General features: G+C 42.9%; 1 protein-coding gene across 1 annotated transcript in view; it reads right to left on the bottom strand.

The window, feature by feature from the left end:
* Nucleotides 1-1,125: 1,125 nt before the first annotated feature.
* The window catches only part of PAK6 (p21 (RAC1) activated kinase 6), a 41,392-nt gene continuing 21,082 nt past the window's right edge, over nucleotides 1,126-21,435 (bottom strand). Inside the window, 9 exon segments of the mRNA XM_032996482.2 lie at nucleotides 1,126-4,009; nucleotides 6,000-6,134; nucleotides 6,809-6,934; nucleotides 7,120-7,246; nucleotides 10,071-10,204; nucleotides 10,462-10,953; nucleotides 14,203-14,658; nucleotides 14,661-14,819; nucleotides 19,355-19,563. Coding sequence (XP_032852373.2) covers nucleotides 3,842-4,009; nucleotides 6,000-6,134; nucleotides 6,809-6,934; nucleotides 7,120-7,246; nucleotides 10,071-10,204; nucleotides 10,462-10,953; nucleotides 14,203-14,658; nucleotides 14,661-14,819; nucleotides 19,355-19,558 — 2,001 coding nt within the window. The 5' untranslated portion in view covers nucleotides 19,559-19,563 and the 3' untranslated portion in view covers nucleotides 1,126-3,841.

Below are 21,435 nucleotides of genomic sequence, written 5' to 3'. Positions count from 1 at the left end.
CCTGAGCACTTCACAGACACGAGTGACAGCCTGAAGGTCATTGCTAAAGCGAATCAGTTTGCTGTGGTGAATAGATGCAGATGCCTATGAATATGATGCTGTCAACCAAACATTGAGAAGCAAATAGCCAGAAAATGCATGTTAGCTGATTGCTTTAGCTTTATTTCCATCATCATTCCCTAGGCAGTCAGGGACCTAGAAGCCTTTGATGTCTCTTCACAGCTCCAAACAAATGTCTGGCAATCCTGTCCTCCTCTGTAAGCAACAGTAACACATTTCCTTCCAGTCTGCACAACTCTGATGCCTCAATTTTTAATTGAAGAATGGACAGTGTGTATAGGCAGTTCTCTTTGCTCCCTTTCCTGCAACTACAGGAAAATTTACCTTCCAATATTTAGCGGCCACTCTGCACACTGCAAGCTGCTCTAGATATTCCTACAAACAGTATCCAGTTGAGAACCACAGTTCAGGCTCAGTTGGTACTGAATGATCAAAAATTGTCTTCTACCTCCATAATAAAGATACAGTGTTGACATGACCATCACTACTACAGAAGGAATTGCTGCACAGCAGCTACTGCATCTTAGAGACACTCTCCTTGCCCCACACATACCTCCACATGGTTGAGGTTCATTAATTTTTATCCCTATCTATAGACTAGGACTTAGGGTACAGCAAAATGCTTTCTCCAGGCTACAGGGGGAAGTGTAGGATTCTCATCACCAGACTGAACAATCTTAAAAGTTAGGAGCATCATTTGATTTAGGGTCCTTCTGTAATCACGGGTTAAAAGATAGGGGCCTCTAGAGAAAGATTTGTCCCGTTCTGAAATAAATGAGATAATAAGCTGCTGCATTCGACAGCATGGAACCCTGTTTGAGGAAGACAGGCACCATTATATACAAACAAGTGCAACTGGGAGATGACAGCAGTCACAGCCTCCCTGTTTGATTCAGCAAATTGTTCATATAAATTCAACCTGCCATCTTCAAAGGCCTACTATACGCTGATTGCCAGGGCTGTGGCAGCATGGAAAAGACTCAGTACTAGCAAGGCTGACAGGAAGGAAAAATAAAAGGGAATGATTCAGGTGAAACATGACACAAAACAACAGAAAACCCTGAGACGTAAGTGTAACCTTGTTGAAAGCATATACAAAAAGATATTCAGAGAAAACAACATCTCAAAGTATAATTATCCACTGAGTAGGCTATGAGCTCTTCAGAGAAGAGGCTACATTTTGTTACACACTTAGATATCACTTAGCATACAAGAAATCCCACTCCTGAATACTACTGCAATGCAAATTACAAACCTGCTCTGCTTATCATAATTCTCCTGACCGGCTGCCTGGTTCCTGGGGAAGGAGCTCTTGGCCCTGGAGACAGAGCTTCAATCTTTTAACTAATCTAGGTTTATTTTAGGATTTATATTTGATTCCACACTCATCTAAGTAATGGAGCAATTAATTGCTGATGTGATATGCCATGCACGAACTGTAAAGAGAGAAACACAAGAATCAGACACTTAATTCTATATTGGACAGGAAGATGGATCCTTTCTGCATTCTTCACAAATATGGTAATGAGTTTTTAAAATTTTATAAGATACTTGCATGCAATCTTTCAAGGGCCTTCCCTCACTGTGTTTAGTCAGACTTGGGCCAAAGTATAAAACGGCGTTAAATATTAAACCTGTCATCCCTGTCTCCCAGAAATGTTTGTTTCAGGATTCAGGCTCCTGCTATGGTCTCTTCTTGTTTTAAAAGCCACATAGCCACAGAATAGGTAAGTTAGACCAGACTTAAAGGTTCACACTTCCCTTACATCTCTGAACTATAAACATATTTTAAAGCATCTCAGCACCGCAACAGGCTTATGAATAAATCAAGATCTACTTTAATTTAAAACACAAGTGCAAAGGATTCACAACTACAGATGAGCAGGATCATTTGTTTCAAATTATAAATCTTTTCAAAGCCCTGCTCTTTTGCATAAAAAAAGCAGTATATCTGGAATACAGAAACATTTTACATCAAAAAATTTCCAGTGCAGCTAAGGAGGAGCTAAATGAATTAATTTCAACCAACTTCATCAGCCCCAAACTTAGACATCCAGTCTAGGCAAACCACCTACGATCGCACTACTGGCCACAGGCAGAGTGGTATCGAGAGACAGCGATTTCACCCTTCAGCAGGTATCTGAGCTAAGGAGATGAATCACCCTCTGGAGGTGTTCCTCTCACCTCGGTCTACAGAGCCAACCTATATGCTTCGCAGACTGGGTGCCCACCATCTAGATGGCTGGCATTAGTGCAGATGAATTCCATCCCAAATTACTTCAAGTAATCAACTGTGGCTTCAATTCTGAAGCAGGATCTGTAACTGGAGTAAATAGAGGATAGAGATTATTAACATCTTCTGAAGAAAATGCAATTATGAGGTTAGTTTTCTGAGACAGTAGGACTGTCCCGAGAATAACTTAAATTCCAATAAATTTGTGTTTGGAGTTTCATAATAGGATCCCAGTTCCACATATAAGATTATAGTCTTGAGACCTCACAACAATACACACCATTACTGTACAATGTTACATCCTGACCTAGAGTCCAATTACCTTGACTATCTCACTGCTCAGAAAGTGTATCATACAAAATATCTAAATCTATTTTAAAATAACTGAAAGAGCTGTTTACACAACCAGTAACCTTCCAGATGTACCAGCAAAGGGATGGTGGGGAAGGGCATACCAATAACAAAACATACATCAAAAGTTTCTCTTCTCCCCGTGTTTCTGCAGCAGCAAGCAGGGGAGATAGAGGCTCAACAAACCGTCTCACACAAACACAAAAATCTCTCCTGGGATATGCAGGACAGCTGAGACTTTTTTTCATTCAGTCTCCCAGAGCATCCCCCAAGTGCTGCCCAACAAGTGTCTCAGGGCAGCATTTCTCAGGCTCTCTTGGGAGAAAGGACTTGGAAGGAAAGATGCCTGGAAACCAAACATAGAAACAAGCTTTCACAGACTCTCTGTTCCAACCAGCATGGGAGGTGTTGCATACTGTCAATTTTCAACCACAAGATCCTGGTGGCAAGAACACTTGTCTTCACAGAGTCCGTTCGGAGGCCTGTATCCAAGGGTTCCCCCCTCCAAAAGTTTAAGATCATGAAATGGATTCAAGATTGACCACTAAACCATACATATTCCTCAGCAAGAGAAGCATGTTGATGCAAGAGTGCCATTAAGAAACAAATATATACATATCACATCTGCTCCCTAGGAAAATACGTACAGTTTTCTAGGTCCACATTTAACCGAAGGAAATGAAAATCATCTGTGAAAAAGTCTCAGAGGAAAAAATTGTCAAGTCTTTGTGCATTGTTTGAGAGTTTAAAGGGGTCTGTGCCCCAAAAATGTACATTTGAGTCAGCTCAAGACTCCAGTGTAGAACTAAGGAAACAAAGATCACATTTCTAATTGGGAAATATTGTTCCAGTTCAGTAGTCAGCAGCCAAGGTTTGCAGGAACTTGCAGGCATTCAGATATGCAACTTCAGACTCTGCTTTAAAATGCCATTCTTTGGAAGAAGCGATCCACAAACCACGAAATACCTGCTTTATTCTTGAGACATACTTGGTCTTATTTGGATCTAGTATGTATTGATTGTCTTCAGCAAAAGAGAAGCCACAAAAGGCTGAGAATGCAAGGACAGTATTCACATTCATCCTTTAAAATGATTGCTGAAAAGCCCCAAGCACCATTCACAGGATAAGACTGCCTGGTCTCTTGATTTTTTTTTTTAATAAACATTACTTTTTCCTAGCATTTCCCCTTATGTCAAGTCAGCAGGTAGAGGTACGCTTTCTGTATTGTTGGATAAGGGGGACTAGGCACTCTGGAAGTCCTGTCTGGAGCAAAAAGGGGTGATCCAGAAGTTCTTGTGCTGTTGCTCTTTCTAGCGGATCCCGTGTCAACATCCTTTCCAAGAAGTCTCTCAGAACGGGGGAGGTCTGTGAAAAAGCAACCAACCAAGTCAACCCCAGAAAGGAACCGGGCAACAGCTCATGCAACAACAGGTCACTGAGGCAGGTTTGGTGAAAAAAGATCCTGTACATTTCAACTTCGTAACCCTGCTCTTGCACAGAAATGTACCATGAGATAGCATGTTTTTTATGCTACAGTAATAACCTCCTGTCACCGGTAGGCACATTTACACAGGTTGGTTTCTTTTTAATGGGGCACAGCAAACTAAGACATGACAGCCCACCATGTCCTTCCATCTAAGTTAATTTTGTTTCCCATTTTGCTATTTAATTTTTTCTGCATTTCAGCTCAAACATTCAACAGAATTCCTGCTACCTGAGACACATCACTTGGGGGCAAAGGGTTGATCAATTCATTCTTTAACCGGCCACAGATTGTGGAAAAAGCAGTTAAATAGGATTCCCAAATAGGTTTTGAGAGTCTGGAAACCTGATGCTGCCTGTACAAGTAGATGAAGCAACTGCAGAACAATACACTGAAAAGCTAAATGACCTCAGCAGGTTTGTCCTTCAAAAGATGTGTAAAAGCCTGTTGAGTAGCCAGACCCAAGAACCACTTACAGGCATTGCACATCTCTTGCTGGTGGTAATCCTCTGCATCATTAAAAGTGAATAAAAAATGAACTTGGTATATATTTATTTATTTTAATGTCACTAATTACATCCAGTTTAGATCAGGGGCATTTTCCCAGCTCTGGTTAACTCAGAAGTAGATCATAAAATACTGTTCACGTTGAGCTACTGTTTATTTCATGAGTGCTTTGAACAACTTCACTGTGATTGCTAGAGGGAAAAGGCACACCACAGCTAAGTACGAGTGCCAGGATCCAGAGTGTATCCCTCTGTCAATAAATCTAGTTATGCCGCAGAAAAGCAGCAAAGCTTATCCCAGGTGGCATCCGTCTAACCTGCTGCACCCAGCGCTGCAGTGGTTGACCACAGCGAGCCTTTAGCTGTAACTGGAACGGAGGGCTGGGCCCAGCACTGGTGCTGAGCTCCGCTCACACAGCGGCGAGGCGGGGAGGATGGCTACCAGCCTGGCAACCCAGAGGTCTGCTGGAAGCCACTTTGCTTCCCAGAACAAAATGGAGCAGAACAAGACTGCAAACAGCTCCAGCTTTCGCAGCCTGTGGCAGGGTCATCTCACCAAGCAAGGTGTGCGACCCAAAGCAGAACTGGCTTTACACCACCTAAGGAGTGCAAGCACTGGGTCCAGAGCGTGACCTTGAAATTGTAATCAGTGTTGCAAAGGCAAAGAGGAAAGAGCAGCTGTTGATGTTTGAGTGTATGCTGTTAGTTCAGCAGTCTACTCTGTTAAATAATTCAGTTTTAGCAGCTGCAGATATTCTGATTAATTGGAAAGGCCGAATAGCTCAGAATGCTGCAGAAGCTATTTGATCTCAGAGGCTTGGACTGAAATGAAAGGAGGGCTGCTCTAAGTGGTGACTAAAAGGTAATCACTGCATTTCTTATGTCACTGATGCTTTTTTCATAAGAAACCATGAAGCTGAGTTCATCTTCAAAGCAGCTGCAGTGTCTTCATGAACTACTGTCTGCATCGAGCTCCCCTGCTCTGGCCATAATTCAGTCTTCGCAGTCCTGAAAGCCTTGAGGACAAAAACTCCCAAGAGCAAGGATGGTCCTATTTACCTCCCTAGAAGATGAGCTGTGCTGTCGACATCAGCAAGATATTAAGTGTTGGGGCCACCTGAAGCAGCTTTGATTTGCATTTTCAGGTTTATGCCCAAGTGACCTTACATTATTAGGGCTATTTCCCAAACCAGCCACTAGCTGTCAGCAGCAGCTTACATCCACTGAGGCACCAGGGCCAAAGAAGTTCCCCAAGAAACATGTCCTAGCAAGATCACTTTCATAGCCAGCTTTACTGGGAACAGCTGATACGGATGTTTCCCCCATGATAATCATCAGGTTTATGAGTGTTTGCCAATATGCTCACCCTGTGGAAGTTTTTCAGCTTGGGAGGAGGACTGTCACGGAGTCTCTTCATTGCCTGGACTGGAGAATCACTAAAATAGGGGGGTTCTCCATCCACCATTTCTATCACCATGATGCCCAGAGACCAGATATCCACCTGTGGGAGCCAATGTCACATCAATACACACAGCTGAGAGCAGCAGGGCCTTGCTTGGATGCTTTCACAAAGACTACAACAGCCCACCCATGACAAATGGTACCAAGAGAGTAAAACCCACTCGATGCCAGTGGACTCCTTACTGCAGTTTAACAAAGACAGCTTTCTGCCTAGAACCAAGCCACACTGGTGTCGCAACATGTGAAGGTCTGCAAGTAACTGCTTGTGCTACACCAGGTTGGTTGGTAAACAAAACTAATCCATCTGCTGCCACCTGCCCATAATTCCAGAGCTCACATCTGCGCCTTCCTCTCCCTCTCCTCCCCTCCCTTTATGGCATTGATTGATTTACTGATCCATATCATGTCACAGGCTGCTCCTGGCTAACATCTGTCCACACTACAGCAGATACAAGCCTATGCCAAGCTTCAGGTATAAGATTAGAATAAGTTTACTCCTTGTTCCTGGAAGCAGAACAACCCGTTTTTCTACTGTTTTAGGAAATATTGATATCATCACAATCAAACCTGTAGTCATAGTTGTATCTATAGTAGCATAGGTATATTTTAAATAGACTCTAGAGGCTCTTCCTAGAAAAGCCAATAGTTATTTTCCTGTGACACTCCAGATTATTATTTGCTACCTGTTCTGATATGAAGGAAGTGGTCCCGTACCTCGGTAGTGTATGGTATCCTTGCAATAACTTCTGGAGCCATCCAGTAAGGAGTACCTACTAGGGACTTCCTTTTAGGTACATCTTTACTGATCTGAGCACAGAAGCCAAAATCTGAGAGTTTGACCTGTACAAAGAGAAAAGCAACTAACCTTAAAAATAATTTTTTAACAACATGGAAGGAAACACCAAAGACGAAAACAAAGGGAGCAAGAGGACAAAAGTACAAACAAGAGATTGAACAGGACAGAAATAAGGAGACAAAGGCTGCAGCAGCAGAAGACACAAAACAATTTGTCTGAGGAAACATACCCTTCCATCCAGTGTCAAAAGAATGGAGTCGCTCTTAATGTCTCGGTGAATGACCCCCTGAGAGTGAAGATATGACAGAGCCTGCAGCACTGATTCACACACTGTTGCAATTTGCTCTTCGTTTAGCCTGAAATTAAAGACACAGGAGTTTAACTGTATTGTACTGGGCAGTGGAGAGCAGTCCTTCACAGGTCCTCTTTAAAGGCACCATGCAATTCTGCAGTTGAATTGCGGATATTTTGATTCCCCATGACCATTACTATCTCACTTTTATTGTTCTTCTATGACTGTCTGTTACTGTTGAAAACATTTTTGTCTTGACGGTTAGCAATTCTGCTTTTTTTTAAGTCTAATACAGAGAAATTGCCTTTTAAATCTTGTATCTAAATTCATTCTGCAAGATGCTGTTTCAAGCAGTTCTGATAGTCAAGACTGCATCTTCATGCCAAGGTGCCGCAGGAACTGTCGAGACAGCTATTTTTTAAGCAAATACAGTAAAGCTATTGTTTACATGCCTTATTGTGCAACTTCATCCAGAAAGCATCTAAACATGTAATTTGATAGCAAATAGAAGGATCTTTAGAGGTTTCGTGAAGCTAGACACTTTGGATACTCTGATACCTCACTAAAGGTAGCACAGGTTACAAGCTGTGAAGACACTCCCTAATTTTACCACTCTCTCTGTTAGCACACTGGGCATGAGCACCAAGAGCCTTCTCTTTAGAAGCTCTTGCTCTTTGGAATACCAATACAGGAACCTTCATGATCAAGTATAAGCAAAAATGATAGAAATTAAAATTATCTCCTGTAGCTGGGGACGACAGCGCTCTCTGCACGTTTATACTCAGCAGTGCTAGAAGTTAAGTATTTCAAAAAATAGCTGAAGTACCCAATTTGAGTATTTTTGATTCTCAGCCTGTCTCTAGCAGTTGTTTCAAACAACTGTCAGTTGAGGGCATAGAAATGATACCTCCTCAAACCCAGGTCCGCAAGTAAGACTGAGGAGAAGAAAGCCCGCAGAAGGCAGAACTGTGCAAAGCGCACCAGGATAAGAGCAATTTCTACTCATTCATGAAGGAGGTTGCACCATCAGCTGAGAAATTAATACTTCAATTGCTTGTTTGATATTCCATATTTTGCTCTATCAAACTAATCCTCTGACCAGGACAACTACATGTGGCTGCACTGTGCCGTGCTGGGGGCAAATATATCTGAAGGATGGCAGGGGACTACTTTTACCATTATGATTTAACCTGTAAAGGGAGAGGGATAAAGACTAACTGTGGGACTTCACTGATACAGAACCTAACCTGTTTAGAAACAGTGTTTTTAATTTAATAGTGCATGAGCTGTATGGAAAGCTGATCCACTTCTGAGGTCTCTGGTTCTAGAACAAGAGGTGTACTTTCAGCTTGTCACATAAGGAATTTGGTTTCAGTCAAGTGACTGCATAGTGTAAAACAGATTACTAGAGGATTACCTCACTCCTGAAGATATAAATCAGTTATCAACTTCACCAAGAGTGGAATGAGGGTATTTTCCTCTCTGTGAAAAATTGACAGAGGCTTGCAGCTTACTTCTGATAAATGTTAAGGTTATAACAGATCCTGTTTCCATCATGTGGAAAAACAATAATCCATTAAAAGGTTCAACAGAAGGCTTCATAAAATAACTGAAATCTAGGCTGAGGTCCCACAATGGAATTCAGTCTCACTAGTGGATATAAACTGCACAGACCCTTCATATACCTCTTCAGAATATTTTTTTTTATTTATCTGTAATTCCATTGGTTCTAATACCAGCTAAGAGCTACAAGAGTTTCACTGGCTCTGAAATGCTGTAACTCAGCACTGTTCAGGATTAAATGTTCTTTTTCCTGTCCAGAAGCAAATACACAACTCACAGTGAAACCTTGGTTCTCAGCCCTCCAAAATGTTGTGCCTCTGAACTCAGTGCTGGAGGGCCTGGCCAGCTAAGTGTCTCCAAGACACTCCTTACAGGTGGGGTTGTAGAGGCTACAGAGGACAGTGTGCTTTTTTAATGCCTCCCAAATACATCACATATGCACTTCTAAAACAGACAACCCAACAGAGAAGATATATGCCCCAAATCCACCACAGGATCAGTAAAGGCTTGTCAAAGCATGTAAGTGAATTAAAGGCATACTATGATTAAAAAAAAGTAAATACAATTAGTGTTAGCCATACTACCTAGTTATGAACCAATTAAGATTCTGAATATTCAGAAAAGGAAAGCCCATCCTACAGACTTTCTTGGTCAGTCTTTTCATTGGCGTTCCCTGCACCAGTTTACAGCCTCGCAGGACTGCTCGGAGGCAGAAGGATCCCCCAGGGTCAAGGGTAAGACACGATCATCATAACTGCACCATCAGAACACCTGTGAGTGGGATTCTAGAGCCCATTTGAGAACAATGTCTTTGCCATACAGGGATGCTTTGGGCATTAATGAAGCAGTGTGGATAAGAAAACAAATTTAGCAGAGTGTCCAGTAGTTGCTATCCTTAGGCAATGAAATTTGGGAAGGAATCCAGATCTCAAGGCCCTGCTGCACTTCTCCAGAGAAGGTAGCCACAGATTCAACCTCACTAAGGCTGCAACACCAAAAGTTACTTCTGCATGCTCTTTAATACTTATTCAATGAACTTCCTGGCCAGAATTCAATGGATATAGTAAACAATACTTTTTACAAGTACTATGTTTTACACAGAAGGTCATCAAGGAGATGAATGGTGGGTATCTAAACAGATCAGTACCGTAAATGAGGTCCCTTCTACATCAGAAGTATTATCGCATATTTCAAGCGGATGACAGTTATAAAATGTAGTAATTTCAGGCACTGCAAACACAAGACCTCAGAGGGAATCTCTGTTCTACTGCTCTTGACTGTCAGGTGGGAACACAAGTGTTGGTGTTTCGGATTTTGCTTCGTACCTGATCTGAGAGACAATGTCTGTGAGGGCTCCGCCCTGCAGGAACTCCATCAGCACCCAGAGCTCCTCTCCCACTAGATAGCTCTTGTACATCTCCACTACGTTGACATGTTGATAGTCCCTCATTATCACCACCTGTAAAAACACAGTGGACAACTGACGACCACCACAAAAGCACTAACAACACTTAATCTTATCCAACAAAGCAAGCATGCACAACCCTCTGAATACAATGCAGTAGCCTCCATCCCCTGGGTCACTATTTTTTGGTATTGGCATAATTCTATTAAAAAAGGAAGAGATCTCCTGCTCTTCCCTTCTTTTTACCACACTGAGTGTTACCATGGCTTTACAGTGGACAGCAGAGCCGCACCTCTCATCACTATTCTCACCTCATTGAAAAGGAGCTCCCGGCGCTGCTGCTTTCTCAGATCCATCATTTTCACTGCCACTTGCCGCCCCGAGTGCTTCTCTCGAGCAATACAGACAATACCTGTGGATCCTTCACCAATCTTTACATAATTCTCCAGCAATGTCCGCGGATCCCCCTGGTCCACAACCATCCTAAGGGCAGCTTTGAACTGCTCATGAGTCACAACCACCGGGTCCTCGCTGGCCAGCTGCCCTTTCACAGAAGAGTCCTGGGGAAGGTGAAGGTTGCTAGAACTGGTCTGAGTTTGCCGGTTCCTGGGAGACCCTGCTGGTGACGGCCTGCCTTGAGGCACTGCAATTGCCTTCTCCACTGTTGGTGATTTCTGGGGTGTCCCAGCTTCTGAGATCATCCTGGGGAAATCGGATGCAGGCTGATCTGGTGGAAGAGACTGGGCTTTGGCTGCAGGGCTGCGTGGTGAACCCCATTGCTGGGGCCTGAAGAAAGCACTGGGCTTTGAGAAGAACAAGTATGAAAGTGGAAGAAAGAAAAACTGATGGTTAGATTAACAAGAAGAGATGATGGGAACCAGCTGCGTGTCATGCCACTCTGGCCTAGTACATGTTGTAGCAGACTGGAGTCAAGAGCTCTAAGTTCTTCTCTCCAGGTCTGCCCAACATGTGCTGTGTAACTAAGGGAAGCCACATGGATGCAGATTTTCAAGAATCAGTTACAGGATGGGTGCTACACTTTAAGGACCTTCAAACTGAGACAGTTTAGAAGAGATCTTTTAAAACACATGCTTTTTAAAAAAAAAAAAAAAAAAAAAAAAAAAGCACAAAAAACCCACCCCACCAAATAAAAAACAAAAACAACAACAATAAAAAAAACCACCAAAACCCACAGGAAAAAAAAAAAAAGCAGGAAGCTGCTAAAACGCATTCCAACCTTGCCACCAAAACTCAGGGGCAACCTGTGTTGCAGAGAATTTGAAAATCCTTTATCCCTCTGTGCCTCTGATCTTCCTATATATAAAAGGAAAGAGGATTCATGCCAAAGCTGTAAATCACTTTGATGTCTTGGCCTAATTCCCTTTGGGTAGTTACACTCTGCCTACTGAAAACTTTCTCTGCACTTTCCACTGGTACCTGCAGAGCACTCCTGTCGATCAGACACAGAATTAGCTCTGTTTTGGGAAAAGCACCGTGAACTGGGACAGCTGTGGGTGGCCAGCGTGAGACTTCAGCCTCACAGAGCCACCTGCCACCTCAAACCCCACCTACAATGAATTTGGATTAGCAGTGCTCTTTCCCAAAGCACTCGAGGCTTTCGGAGACCTCCCACTCATGTACCGAGCCGGCCCAACCCTGTGTTTAGTTTATGAGATCTAGTAAGATCACAGCCTGCGGTAATGTGGCTTCAGGATACACATTCCCATGCTAGCACTACTACTCCCAAGAAGGATAAAAATCCTGAAGTGCTAATACTCACCCTGGAAATGCTGACTAATTAAAATTCAACATCATCTAGCAGGTTAGGTATAAAATACATTATATACTTAGTTATATGCAAAGTGGTAGTGGATCTGACAAAGTAGTAACTTCAGAAAGAGCAAGCCAATCATTTATATTATAGGGCAAAATAAAAACTTCAAAGCAACAAGCTTTTTCTCTCTCACAGTTCAGACAGATTAGTAAATTAGTAATATGACTATGGGAACAGAAAACTGCCAATAGAAAAATTTTTAAAAGAGCACTCATTTTCTGTCTCAGACAGAAAATAATTGTATAGAATGTAATTCTATGCACTTTGGTTTTTAATCAAGGATTTCTGTCAACAGTAAAATCTGCATAAACCTAACACACATACAGCTCATTTTCACACACACACAAGCCCTGAAAGTATGATTTAGGAGCTCCTGGCATCGGGGTGCAGGAGAGCGCAAACACAAACTGCCTGTCAGAAGCTACTTCCTCCTCATTTACCAGCTCCACCCCTGCAGTCCTGTAGAGACATGCTCATGGCAACGAAGTATTTATTTCCCAACTCTTGTTTTGTCTCAGGATGTAGGGGGGGAAGAAAAAAAAAAAAAAAAAAAAAGGTTTATATAACCTAGAGCACGCAAAAGGGCACACAACATGCATGCAAGCTCACACATGTCACCTAACCACACATAAGGATTATTTCCTGCTCCTGTAATTTGACAGCCCCTACATACACATTTTCAGTCCCTGGACATTTTGAGATGTCACTGGTTCTCCCACTCCTTCCCCCATATTAGGTCAAAAGAAGAGAGCACTCGACCTTCCTGTGGTGACTACAGGCAGCCTGTCAAGGCACCCACCTCCCCATTTTCAGCCAATTCTATCCCCTTTCCATTTCATCTGCAATTATGCATTTCTTGCACATCACAATTACCCATCATCATCTCCATCTGCGAGGGAGCCTACGGTTTTAATCATTGGAGCCTGTTAAGAACAGCTTAGAGAAACAATTGCCCGCGAAGGCACAGATCCCTCACCAGAGCAGGGAAATGGAGCAGATAACCTCAAGGTCTTTCCTACTCCTCTCCTCTCCCAAGCAGCTCAAGTTCAATCACACCCAGGCACATCTATGTGCACACACAATTTGATTGGTAACCTCTGCTCCTACTTGTGAAAGTGCTGAGGCACGGCAAGGCCACCCTTGCTAGAGAAGAAAGAAGCCGTCAGTCCTCCTGAGAGCCCAGGGACAGGCCTCCGGCCAGTATTGATCAGCCCAGTAAGTGTAGTTTGTGCTATGCAAGAACTGCATTCCGTTCAAATCCCACTCCCGGGGAAAGGGAACCCGCAGGGAGGAGGCTGTGTCAAAGTCTTGAGCCTGGTCCTTCCGCAAATTCCTAGGAGACGGGTTGGAGAGAGCCCCACCCTGCGACAGTCCAGCACAGCCCATGTTGTCGGGCTGGTGGTTCCTGTCGTCTCCCTCCCAGCTCAGCGACTCCACGCCTGCTAGAAATCATCCTGGCCTCGCACCAGCCCACCACAGCCTCCAAAACCACCCGGCAGCTGCGCAAGGGCTGCGAGTGCCGCCTTAGCCTGGGATGAGCTAGAAGCGGTGGCCTGAAGGGCTGCGTTTCCTATCCAGTAACAGGGACCAGAGTTTTTCCTCCAGGTTTAATAAGAAGTGAGTCATTCATTCAGGATAGCTTTCCTGGGGGAGATGTAGCTATGAGCTGTCCCATCCTTACCAAAAACCAACAGTGAGATTTCCTGTTTGACAGTACTGTGGGTGCTGATGGAAATGTTCCTGTTGTAGGCAGGTTGGCAGATACAGCTATAACCAACAAGCTCTCCTGAGGTAGTTCTACTTCGCACAGGCAAAAGAATACATTACTAATGTAAATTATGGCAATTTCCCAAATGGCAAAAGCACATTTATGCTAGTATAACGGCACTTAAGTTATGCCTTTACTACTACAGAAGGGCAAAAATGAGTAAGTTCCCTACCTCCTTCCCAGCCTACACTCCTGCAAGCACAGCTCCGCTAACAAGACTTTCTCATGTGGATCTGGGCTGCCATTTTGAGCTATGCCTAGCAGTATATTTTGTGAAGCTTAGGTGGACTGCATGTTTCCCTTGGCCAGGACTATTTTGATTCCAGCATTAATCATAACAATAACAGATGGCTGCATGATGTTTGAACAAATTAAATTTGTTCAGCTGTGTAAGTAACCTCTGGAACGGTAAAGTCAACATTGCGCTCAAAAATACGGAATAACTTATACCTTTATCTGCAGGGAAGGGCCTGACTTGTTTGAGCCGCCGGATGAGGGGAACACACTGCGTAACAGCCTCCTCTTCAAGCTGTTCTCCCTTGACTTGGAGCTAGGGCTGCCCTCCCCAGAGGGCCTGGAGTTTGCTTGGCGTACGAGACAAGGCTGAGGCCAGCACTCTTCCAAGCTCTTTTTTCCAGTCTTCTCGCTCTCACCCGGTAGAGTTGGCATGTGCTGCAAAGCAGAGGCACGCTGGAGGCAGCTGCCGTCAGCGCCCTGGAACTCTGAAGGCCCGAGGGACTGTGCTTTCATTACCATACCATTGGGATGAGCCTGGCCTTCCAATCGGGGTTTGTAATCTGGCCACATAGTCTGCCTCCGGGTCACCTTGCTCCCACCATTGCAATTGAGGTAGTTTCCGTATTTGTCTGCCCAGTCTGCTTCAGGGCTCTGCAGATACATGTCTGGGGGTCTGTCCTCCCCAGGAGCCCAAGGGACTGCGCTCTCCTCCGGCTGGTGGGGCTCCTTCCCCTCAGAGTGTTCGAACTGATGGCAGAAAGCTTCTGGATGTCGTTGAGTATCCCGGAGATATAGCCTTCCACTTCCACAGTGCTGCCCCTCACCACCGTCTGTGAAACATAGGGAGGGGGGGGGAAAACACTTAGACTTGTGAAAATGGAAGTTCAGTTTATCTTGGCAGACATCGGATACTGTTTGTCTAGCCAAAGAAGACTCAAGGAATTTAGGGAAAGAAGATCTTTTTTTTCTGTCTTTTCCCATTGTTGTTTTATCCCCTCAGTAAAGGACAAAGGGAATCATTAGGCTACATCCTTCTGTCAGAGGCAGCAGTGCTCTCAGTCAGAACAGGGAATTCTGCTGCTGTGCTCACATTCTACAAGACAGCATTAGAGCAAAACTGGGATGTTTTCAGCACTCATGACTCTCTTGTGCTGAAATCGTACTACACTACATCACTAACTTTGGCTCAACAAGCTCCAGAGAATATTAGTTCTCAGGAGAAGTTACAGCATGCCATGAGCTCTATCTGCAAAAATCACCTTGCCTTTCCAATACAAGGTTCATCTCTCCCCTGTAGCACTCTCAAGAGTGTTGTAATCAGCTTTAGTCTGCTTTTTGCTAATGCATCTTAATCCTGACCAGTGAAGACCACACTGTTCCAACACTGCATCCTTCCTCTGTTCTGCCAAGCTATTATAATTAAAAATGATGAACAAAGGGTCACAACAGCTCACAACTGCCTTGTAAGCAAACGATGAAGAACAAGGCTTCCATCCAAACAAGCAACAGCATTATACAAGTAGGACACTTGAAGCTGTCGGTATATCACGTAGTGCTCTACCTTGTTTATTCTGGAACTGAAAAGCTTACAGAAGCTTTTTTAGTTCTGGGAATCAAAACGTTTCATTTCTTCACAGAAATTCACAGCATAGGATTACTCCTACACTTTCATGAATCTCTGCCTGAGGAAAGTCCTTCCCTGAAGTGATGGCAATCTCCTGTTTGCTAACTGAACTCCAGGGATCTTCCAAATATGCTGAATTAATTACACCAAGACTAATAACTAGCTTGTGCAAAACAGCAGCTCCAGTAATTTCAACAGAATGCCATCACAGTGCACAAAATGAGCACCTGGTTTGCTCAGGGTCTGAGAATGAAAGGCAGAATAGAAGATATTGTCAAGCATGGTGAAGAAAGGACAATCCGACTTATACCATTGCATACACAACATCACATGCTGCAGGAAATTCTGCTTTTCAGTCCTACTGCAGCAATATACCTCCCTCACCACATACTGCACCTTCCTCCATGGCCCCAGCTGCTGTCAAGTAAGCAACATGCTGAGGACACTCACTCCTCAAGCGGTTTCCATCACTTTTGGATCAAATTCAATAGGGCAAAAATACCAAAAGTAAATGGTTAAAAACCCAGTGTCTGAAAGTTGTCAGTGGGGTGGGCAGAGTCTGCTGTCCATTCTAATTTGTCCATTAGATATGCCAGACGTATCAGTTTCCCTCAGTTATGCACTCAATTATGAGCACTAGTTCATAAACAAGGCTGAGCAGGGACGGATGTGATATGTGCACCCCCAAGCCCCAGAGCACTCAGCAGGATGCCTCCACACCCTTGCTCATGCTTGCAGAGGCAGATGGAAAAGAAAGAGTCCCTCTTCCAGTGCTCACTGATGGTTCAATATTTCTACACACTGGGAAAAAGAATAACTCAAAATAGAGTTGGAGTAAATCTCAAGAGTTCAGCTAGTCCAAAGTAGAGGGACAAAAGTCATCCCAGAAAGAATTATATCTAGCATATTCTCAAAGTAAGAAGTCTCCAAGAACAGATGCTATGGCCTCGCTAGAAAATCCATTCCAGTGTCACCCCCTAGTTAAAAACTTCCCAAAATTAGACTCAAGTCACTCCTGTTGCACTTCTAAGTCCATTAAGTCAGCCCTATCCCCCAGTGGACAGACAAAATGGGGGTTAGCTGTATTTTGCAGCTGTGTTTAAAGACTGCATCAGATTAATGAAGAAATACCCAAATTTGAGCCAAATCTATACAGAGTGCTCTTACAAAGAGCATGTCTTATTGACCAAAATTCAGAAATTATAATTTTAAAAAGAAAAGTAACCCTTTACAAGCTACAGACAGTATCTGTCAAAAAATAAGGGAAAAACTATGATAGTTGAATCCAGGACTCTATGTATAAGGGCTTGGCCTAATAGTGCAAATTAGCACTTAAAAAAACAACAACAACAACAAAACAAAACAAACAAACAAAAAAAAACACAACACCAAACCAAACAACTAACAACTTACTATATATTGGTAACATTGAAATCATTGAACAGGAATTTATTGAAATGAAGCTTACCAGAAATAATCAACTATTCAATGCAGTCTAGGAGAGTATTTGCACTTGAAAAAACCTCAGCATTAGTTTAAAATTCTTCTCTAGTTTTTAAAGACTGTTGGCTATTCTGACCTTGTTCTCAAAGATTTCTACCTCCTTTCAGTTTTTACCATCTACAGGTTTAATAAATCATATATGAAAGTACCGACCAGTATTAAGACTCGAGACAAACTCCAGTAAATCTCTTCACGCACTTGTCTTGACAGTGATGCCTCCAACTTTTCTTTTGAGTATACTTTTCCCAATACTTGAAAAAACTTGCTCAGTTTGCTCTGAGAATGCCATAGGCAGAGTGTAAAGAATATAACTGAAGTCAAGATATAGGAGAGCACTATCATTTCTCCCTGACCCAAAGCCTGATACCCTGTGATTGATGGAAATTGGGTTTCTTGACATGATTTGTTCTTGATAAATCCATGCTGGCTGCTAGCAATTACCCTGCTATCTCCTAGGAAGTGGTTGCAAATGGATTACTTACTTATTTGTTCCAGTCTCTTTCTGGGAATTGAAATTATTCTGACTGATCTGCAATTCCTTGAATTTCATTAAGCCCAGCTAACTCGAAAATATGTAACTTAGATAAGAAGTCTCATTCTTGTTCATGTTCTTTTCTTATTCTAGCCTGCGTTCTTATCCCTTCCTGCTCATGCTAATTGTGTTAGCCTGCTGATCACAGTTAACCTTCTCAATAAAGACTGAGGAAAAATCATTAAACATTTAAGAATTCTCAGTGTCATCTGTTATTAATTTTCTTCCAAAATGAGCAGTGAACAAATTCTTTCCTTCATCCTCCTTCTCCTCCTCAGTGTACTTATGAGGTCTCCTTAGTGCCCTTTACGTTCTTTGAGAATAACATCTCTTTTTGTGCCTTGGCCTTCCAGTTTTGTTCCTACATAAATTTCTTTTCTATTTGCCCTTTAGAACTTGACCTAGTTTCCACCCTTCTGAGCAATCCTCCTGCAGTTTAAGCTCATTAGAGAGCTCCTGATCTAACCAAGTTGGTCTCTTATTACACATTTTATCTATTCTCTGGATTGTGGTCCTATCTGCTACTACATTTTGAACCTCAAAGCAGATTCAGGACACCATAAAGCAGAAAGCAATACCTCCTCCCTTTTTCTTTTACCTGTTCTTCCTGAGCAAGTTTTTCCTTTCTAAATCAGCATTCTGCTCAAAGATCCTGATGTACCATTTAAATTGCATGTTTGATTTTGCATTATATTAAAATGTAGTCCCATTTTGACCCCATGTTTTAAGCATCTGTACACAAAAAGCTAAATATATTAATCAGAGAGATAACTATTTTCTTTTATGTCCCTCCTACAATCCAGGTAATAACACCTTTAATTTACAATGTACCTTTCAGTTTTTAGGCCCCTGTACGGTTTTTTTTTACCTGGGAAAAAAAACTTCCCACAAGCTAGCAAGACTTCAGACACAGTAATTCTGTCACCATCTTTCATTTCCTTTTCCAAGAGGTCACCATGGCTCTGCCTCTCTTCACACAGCAGGTCCCTGCAGTCACTTATGAGCACACAGTCTCCAGATGCCATTACCAACAGCCACCCAAGCAAGACAGACATCTAAATTTACCCATCTACAAGGATCAGTAACTTGTTTCTTCCTACTGAAGGACTTGCTTTAAGGACATTCTCCTGTTTACTCTGTCCCACTTCCTATATTAAAATGCCATTTTATGAACTCTTTTAGCCTAAACCCTAGTTTAGTCTTGCTCCCTGTTGCCTCATTCACTTAGCCATCCCCAAACAGCAAGCTAGTGCTACCCTGCACTCTCCCACTCAGGTTTCCCTGTCAACTTAATTACCAGCCAAATTTGCTCACCCACGAGAATGACAAGCATGCTAAAACAGGTCTCCATGAATTCTCCTCTTCGCTTCCCTGTACAGCAGCTGAACACATCCCAGGCCCTGTCAGCTACCCCAGGAGCTTTCTCAGATCCTTGTTATAGTGACAGGCAGCCAGCTGGTTATTTGAACAGTGACACTACTGCAGTTAAGGACACTACTGTCCTTATTTCTGATGAAGTTACTATCGCCTCAAAAAAAAGACAGTGTTATCAAAGCTGAGACCCTGCTATCCACAGAATTCCTTCTAGATCCCACCCTTAGCCTCATTTCAATATATATGGGGCAATGGAAACATTGCCTCAACTTGGGCCTCCCCAAGGAACAGGAAAGCCCAGGGGACACGAAGGAGTAGTCTTCCTCTCTTACCTTCATAGGCTGGAGTTGCATCCTTGTGATCCTTGAAGGGTCTACCACTGGCTTGGGGCGCCTCAGTGTGTCTAGAATATTCTGCCATTGAGGTGGCAGGCCCACAAATTTGCCCTCCTTTGGATCAAAGGAAGTGTGGACACGGTGCTCAAAGTTCTGTGGAGACGAGATCTCTGGGCGTTTCTTCTTCTTCTTGCGGAACATGATGCCTGAATCAGAGAAGGCAATGCCATCAGTACTCTTGCATGTCTAGGTTCAATATGGCCCATCAGTAATATCACATATCAATTACCTAAGTTAACTACGTTGTCTTAAGAACATTCTCCAGTGACAAGCACTTTAACAACAGAGTTGATCATCTGCTTTTGCAGGTGAGGAAATAGAAGCAACAGGAGAGCAATGACTTGCTCAAGACCACCTTGCAGGTCAGTGGCTGAGCTAGGATTTCTAGTGACCTTTTAAATGTTCTGCCCACTGTGAAACAGTGCTCCTATTTCAGAGCTGTTACATCTACAGCTGAACTCCTACCACTTGGGCTTCCTTTCTTTCTACAAATTCATATTGCCCAATATAAACAGTTTATAAATATGGAAGAGATGCATATTTATATTTTACAGGCTTGTACCTAGGTTAAATGGCTTTGGAGTCCAGCCAATTAGACCGCGTTGATTCCACTACAAGTTTGGAATGGAGGGTGGTTATGAACAGGGCTTAGGTTGTCTTCTCACTGGCCACTCCAAGTAAATAATATACATTTGATTCCCATTTAAAGACAACAGAGTTGTTGCCAAAGGACTGATTTTGGATCTCAGTTTTTCTAGCTTAGAGGGCTTGGGAAAGAGAGAAGGTGGTAGGAAAAAAACTCTGTCAGCAGGTAGCTGAAGAAGCTAAAATTAAAAACTAAAATTCCTTTCCCTTGGGGGCTGAGATAGTTTGTGTGAACAGCCATTACAATTCTAAAAAGCTAAAACCAGCTAACAGTTCAATATACCCAAACACGAGAGACATGAATCTAAATTTAGACTTTATAGCCATGCACAAAAAAAAAAAAAAAAAAAAAGGAAAAAGAGAGTTGTAGATAGATAGAAAGCCAAAAGTTTTAGACCTTTTTGAAGCTGGGAAGATATGAAGGAAAAAAAGAACCAGAGCTCTGCACACAGTCATAGAGGTGGGAAAGCTTGAATAACTGGAGAACCGTGATAGATGGACACAGCCTCTTCACAAAAGGTAGACAGGGAAGATGGGGTGTGGGCAAGTTACTATTTCCATGAAGAAACAGCTCAGAGGTAGGGAGGTTTTCTGTGGAGAGCCAGGTTTCCCACAATGGAGAGTGGTGGGCATCAGAGACAATGGGCATAAATCAAAACAAGAGATGTCCTGACTGGATAGAAGGAAAAAACTTTTTTGTGATGAGGAGAGTCCAGCACTGGAGCAGGTTGCCCAGACAGGCTGTGCAGTCTCCATCCACACAGGTCTTCAGGAGCAAGTTTGCTCTTAAAGGCAAATCCCTGAGCAACCTGGTCTGACCCTCAGAGCAGCTCCTGCTTTGAGCAGGGCATTGGACTACAGATCTCTGAGGCTCCCTTCTCCCCTGAATTGTTCTATGATTCTATTGATGGCTTTAAAGTTAAAGTACACCAAGTTACATTTTCCTATTTGCTGTTGGAGAAACATGTTTAATGGGCATGTTACTATTCTGTGGGTGCAATGGAATTGGCATGCCCCAGAGCTCATCATCTCCTTTCCAGGGTGCTTTCTGTCAATGCACAGGATGAACTGCTCAATGAGAGCCATGAGACAAAACAGAGACCCAGTGCCAAAACATTTCAAGTAGTTCAGTGCTAAAGCTCTCTAGCTTGGGAAAAAGCTGTACAGGTTTCTTTAAAGCAATTAATATCCACCAGTGGGGGGGGAAAAAAAAAAAATAAAGTTTATACTCTCCTCTCTTTCCACTGACAGCTTTAATATTAACATTTGCCTCTCGTTAGTACTGCTTAAAGTGATGAATGCTACCCCTTCCTGGACATCAGGTAGAGAATTTTTGCCACAATCTTCAACTTTGTAGTGATGACTCTTCCCCT

This window comes from Tyto alba, unplaced genomic scaffold, assembly GCF_018691265.1.
Source record: "Tyto alba isolate M040663 unplaced genomic scaffold, T.alba_DEE_v4.0 Super-Scaffold_8, whole genome shotgun sequence".
NCBI classification, from domain to species: Eukaryota; Metazoa; Chordata; class Aves; order Strigiformes; family Tytonidae; genus Tyto; species Tyto alba.
This window is presented reverse-complemented; position numbering and strand designations above follow the sequence as displayed.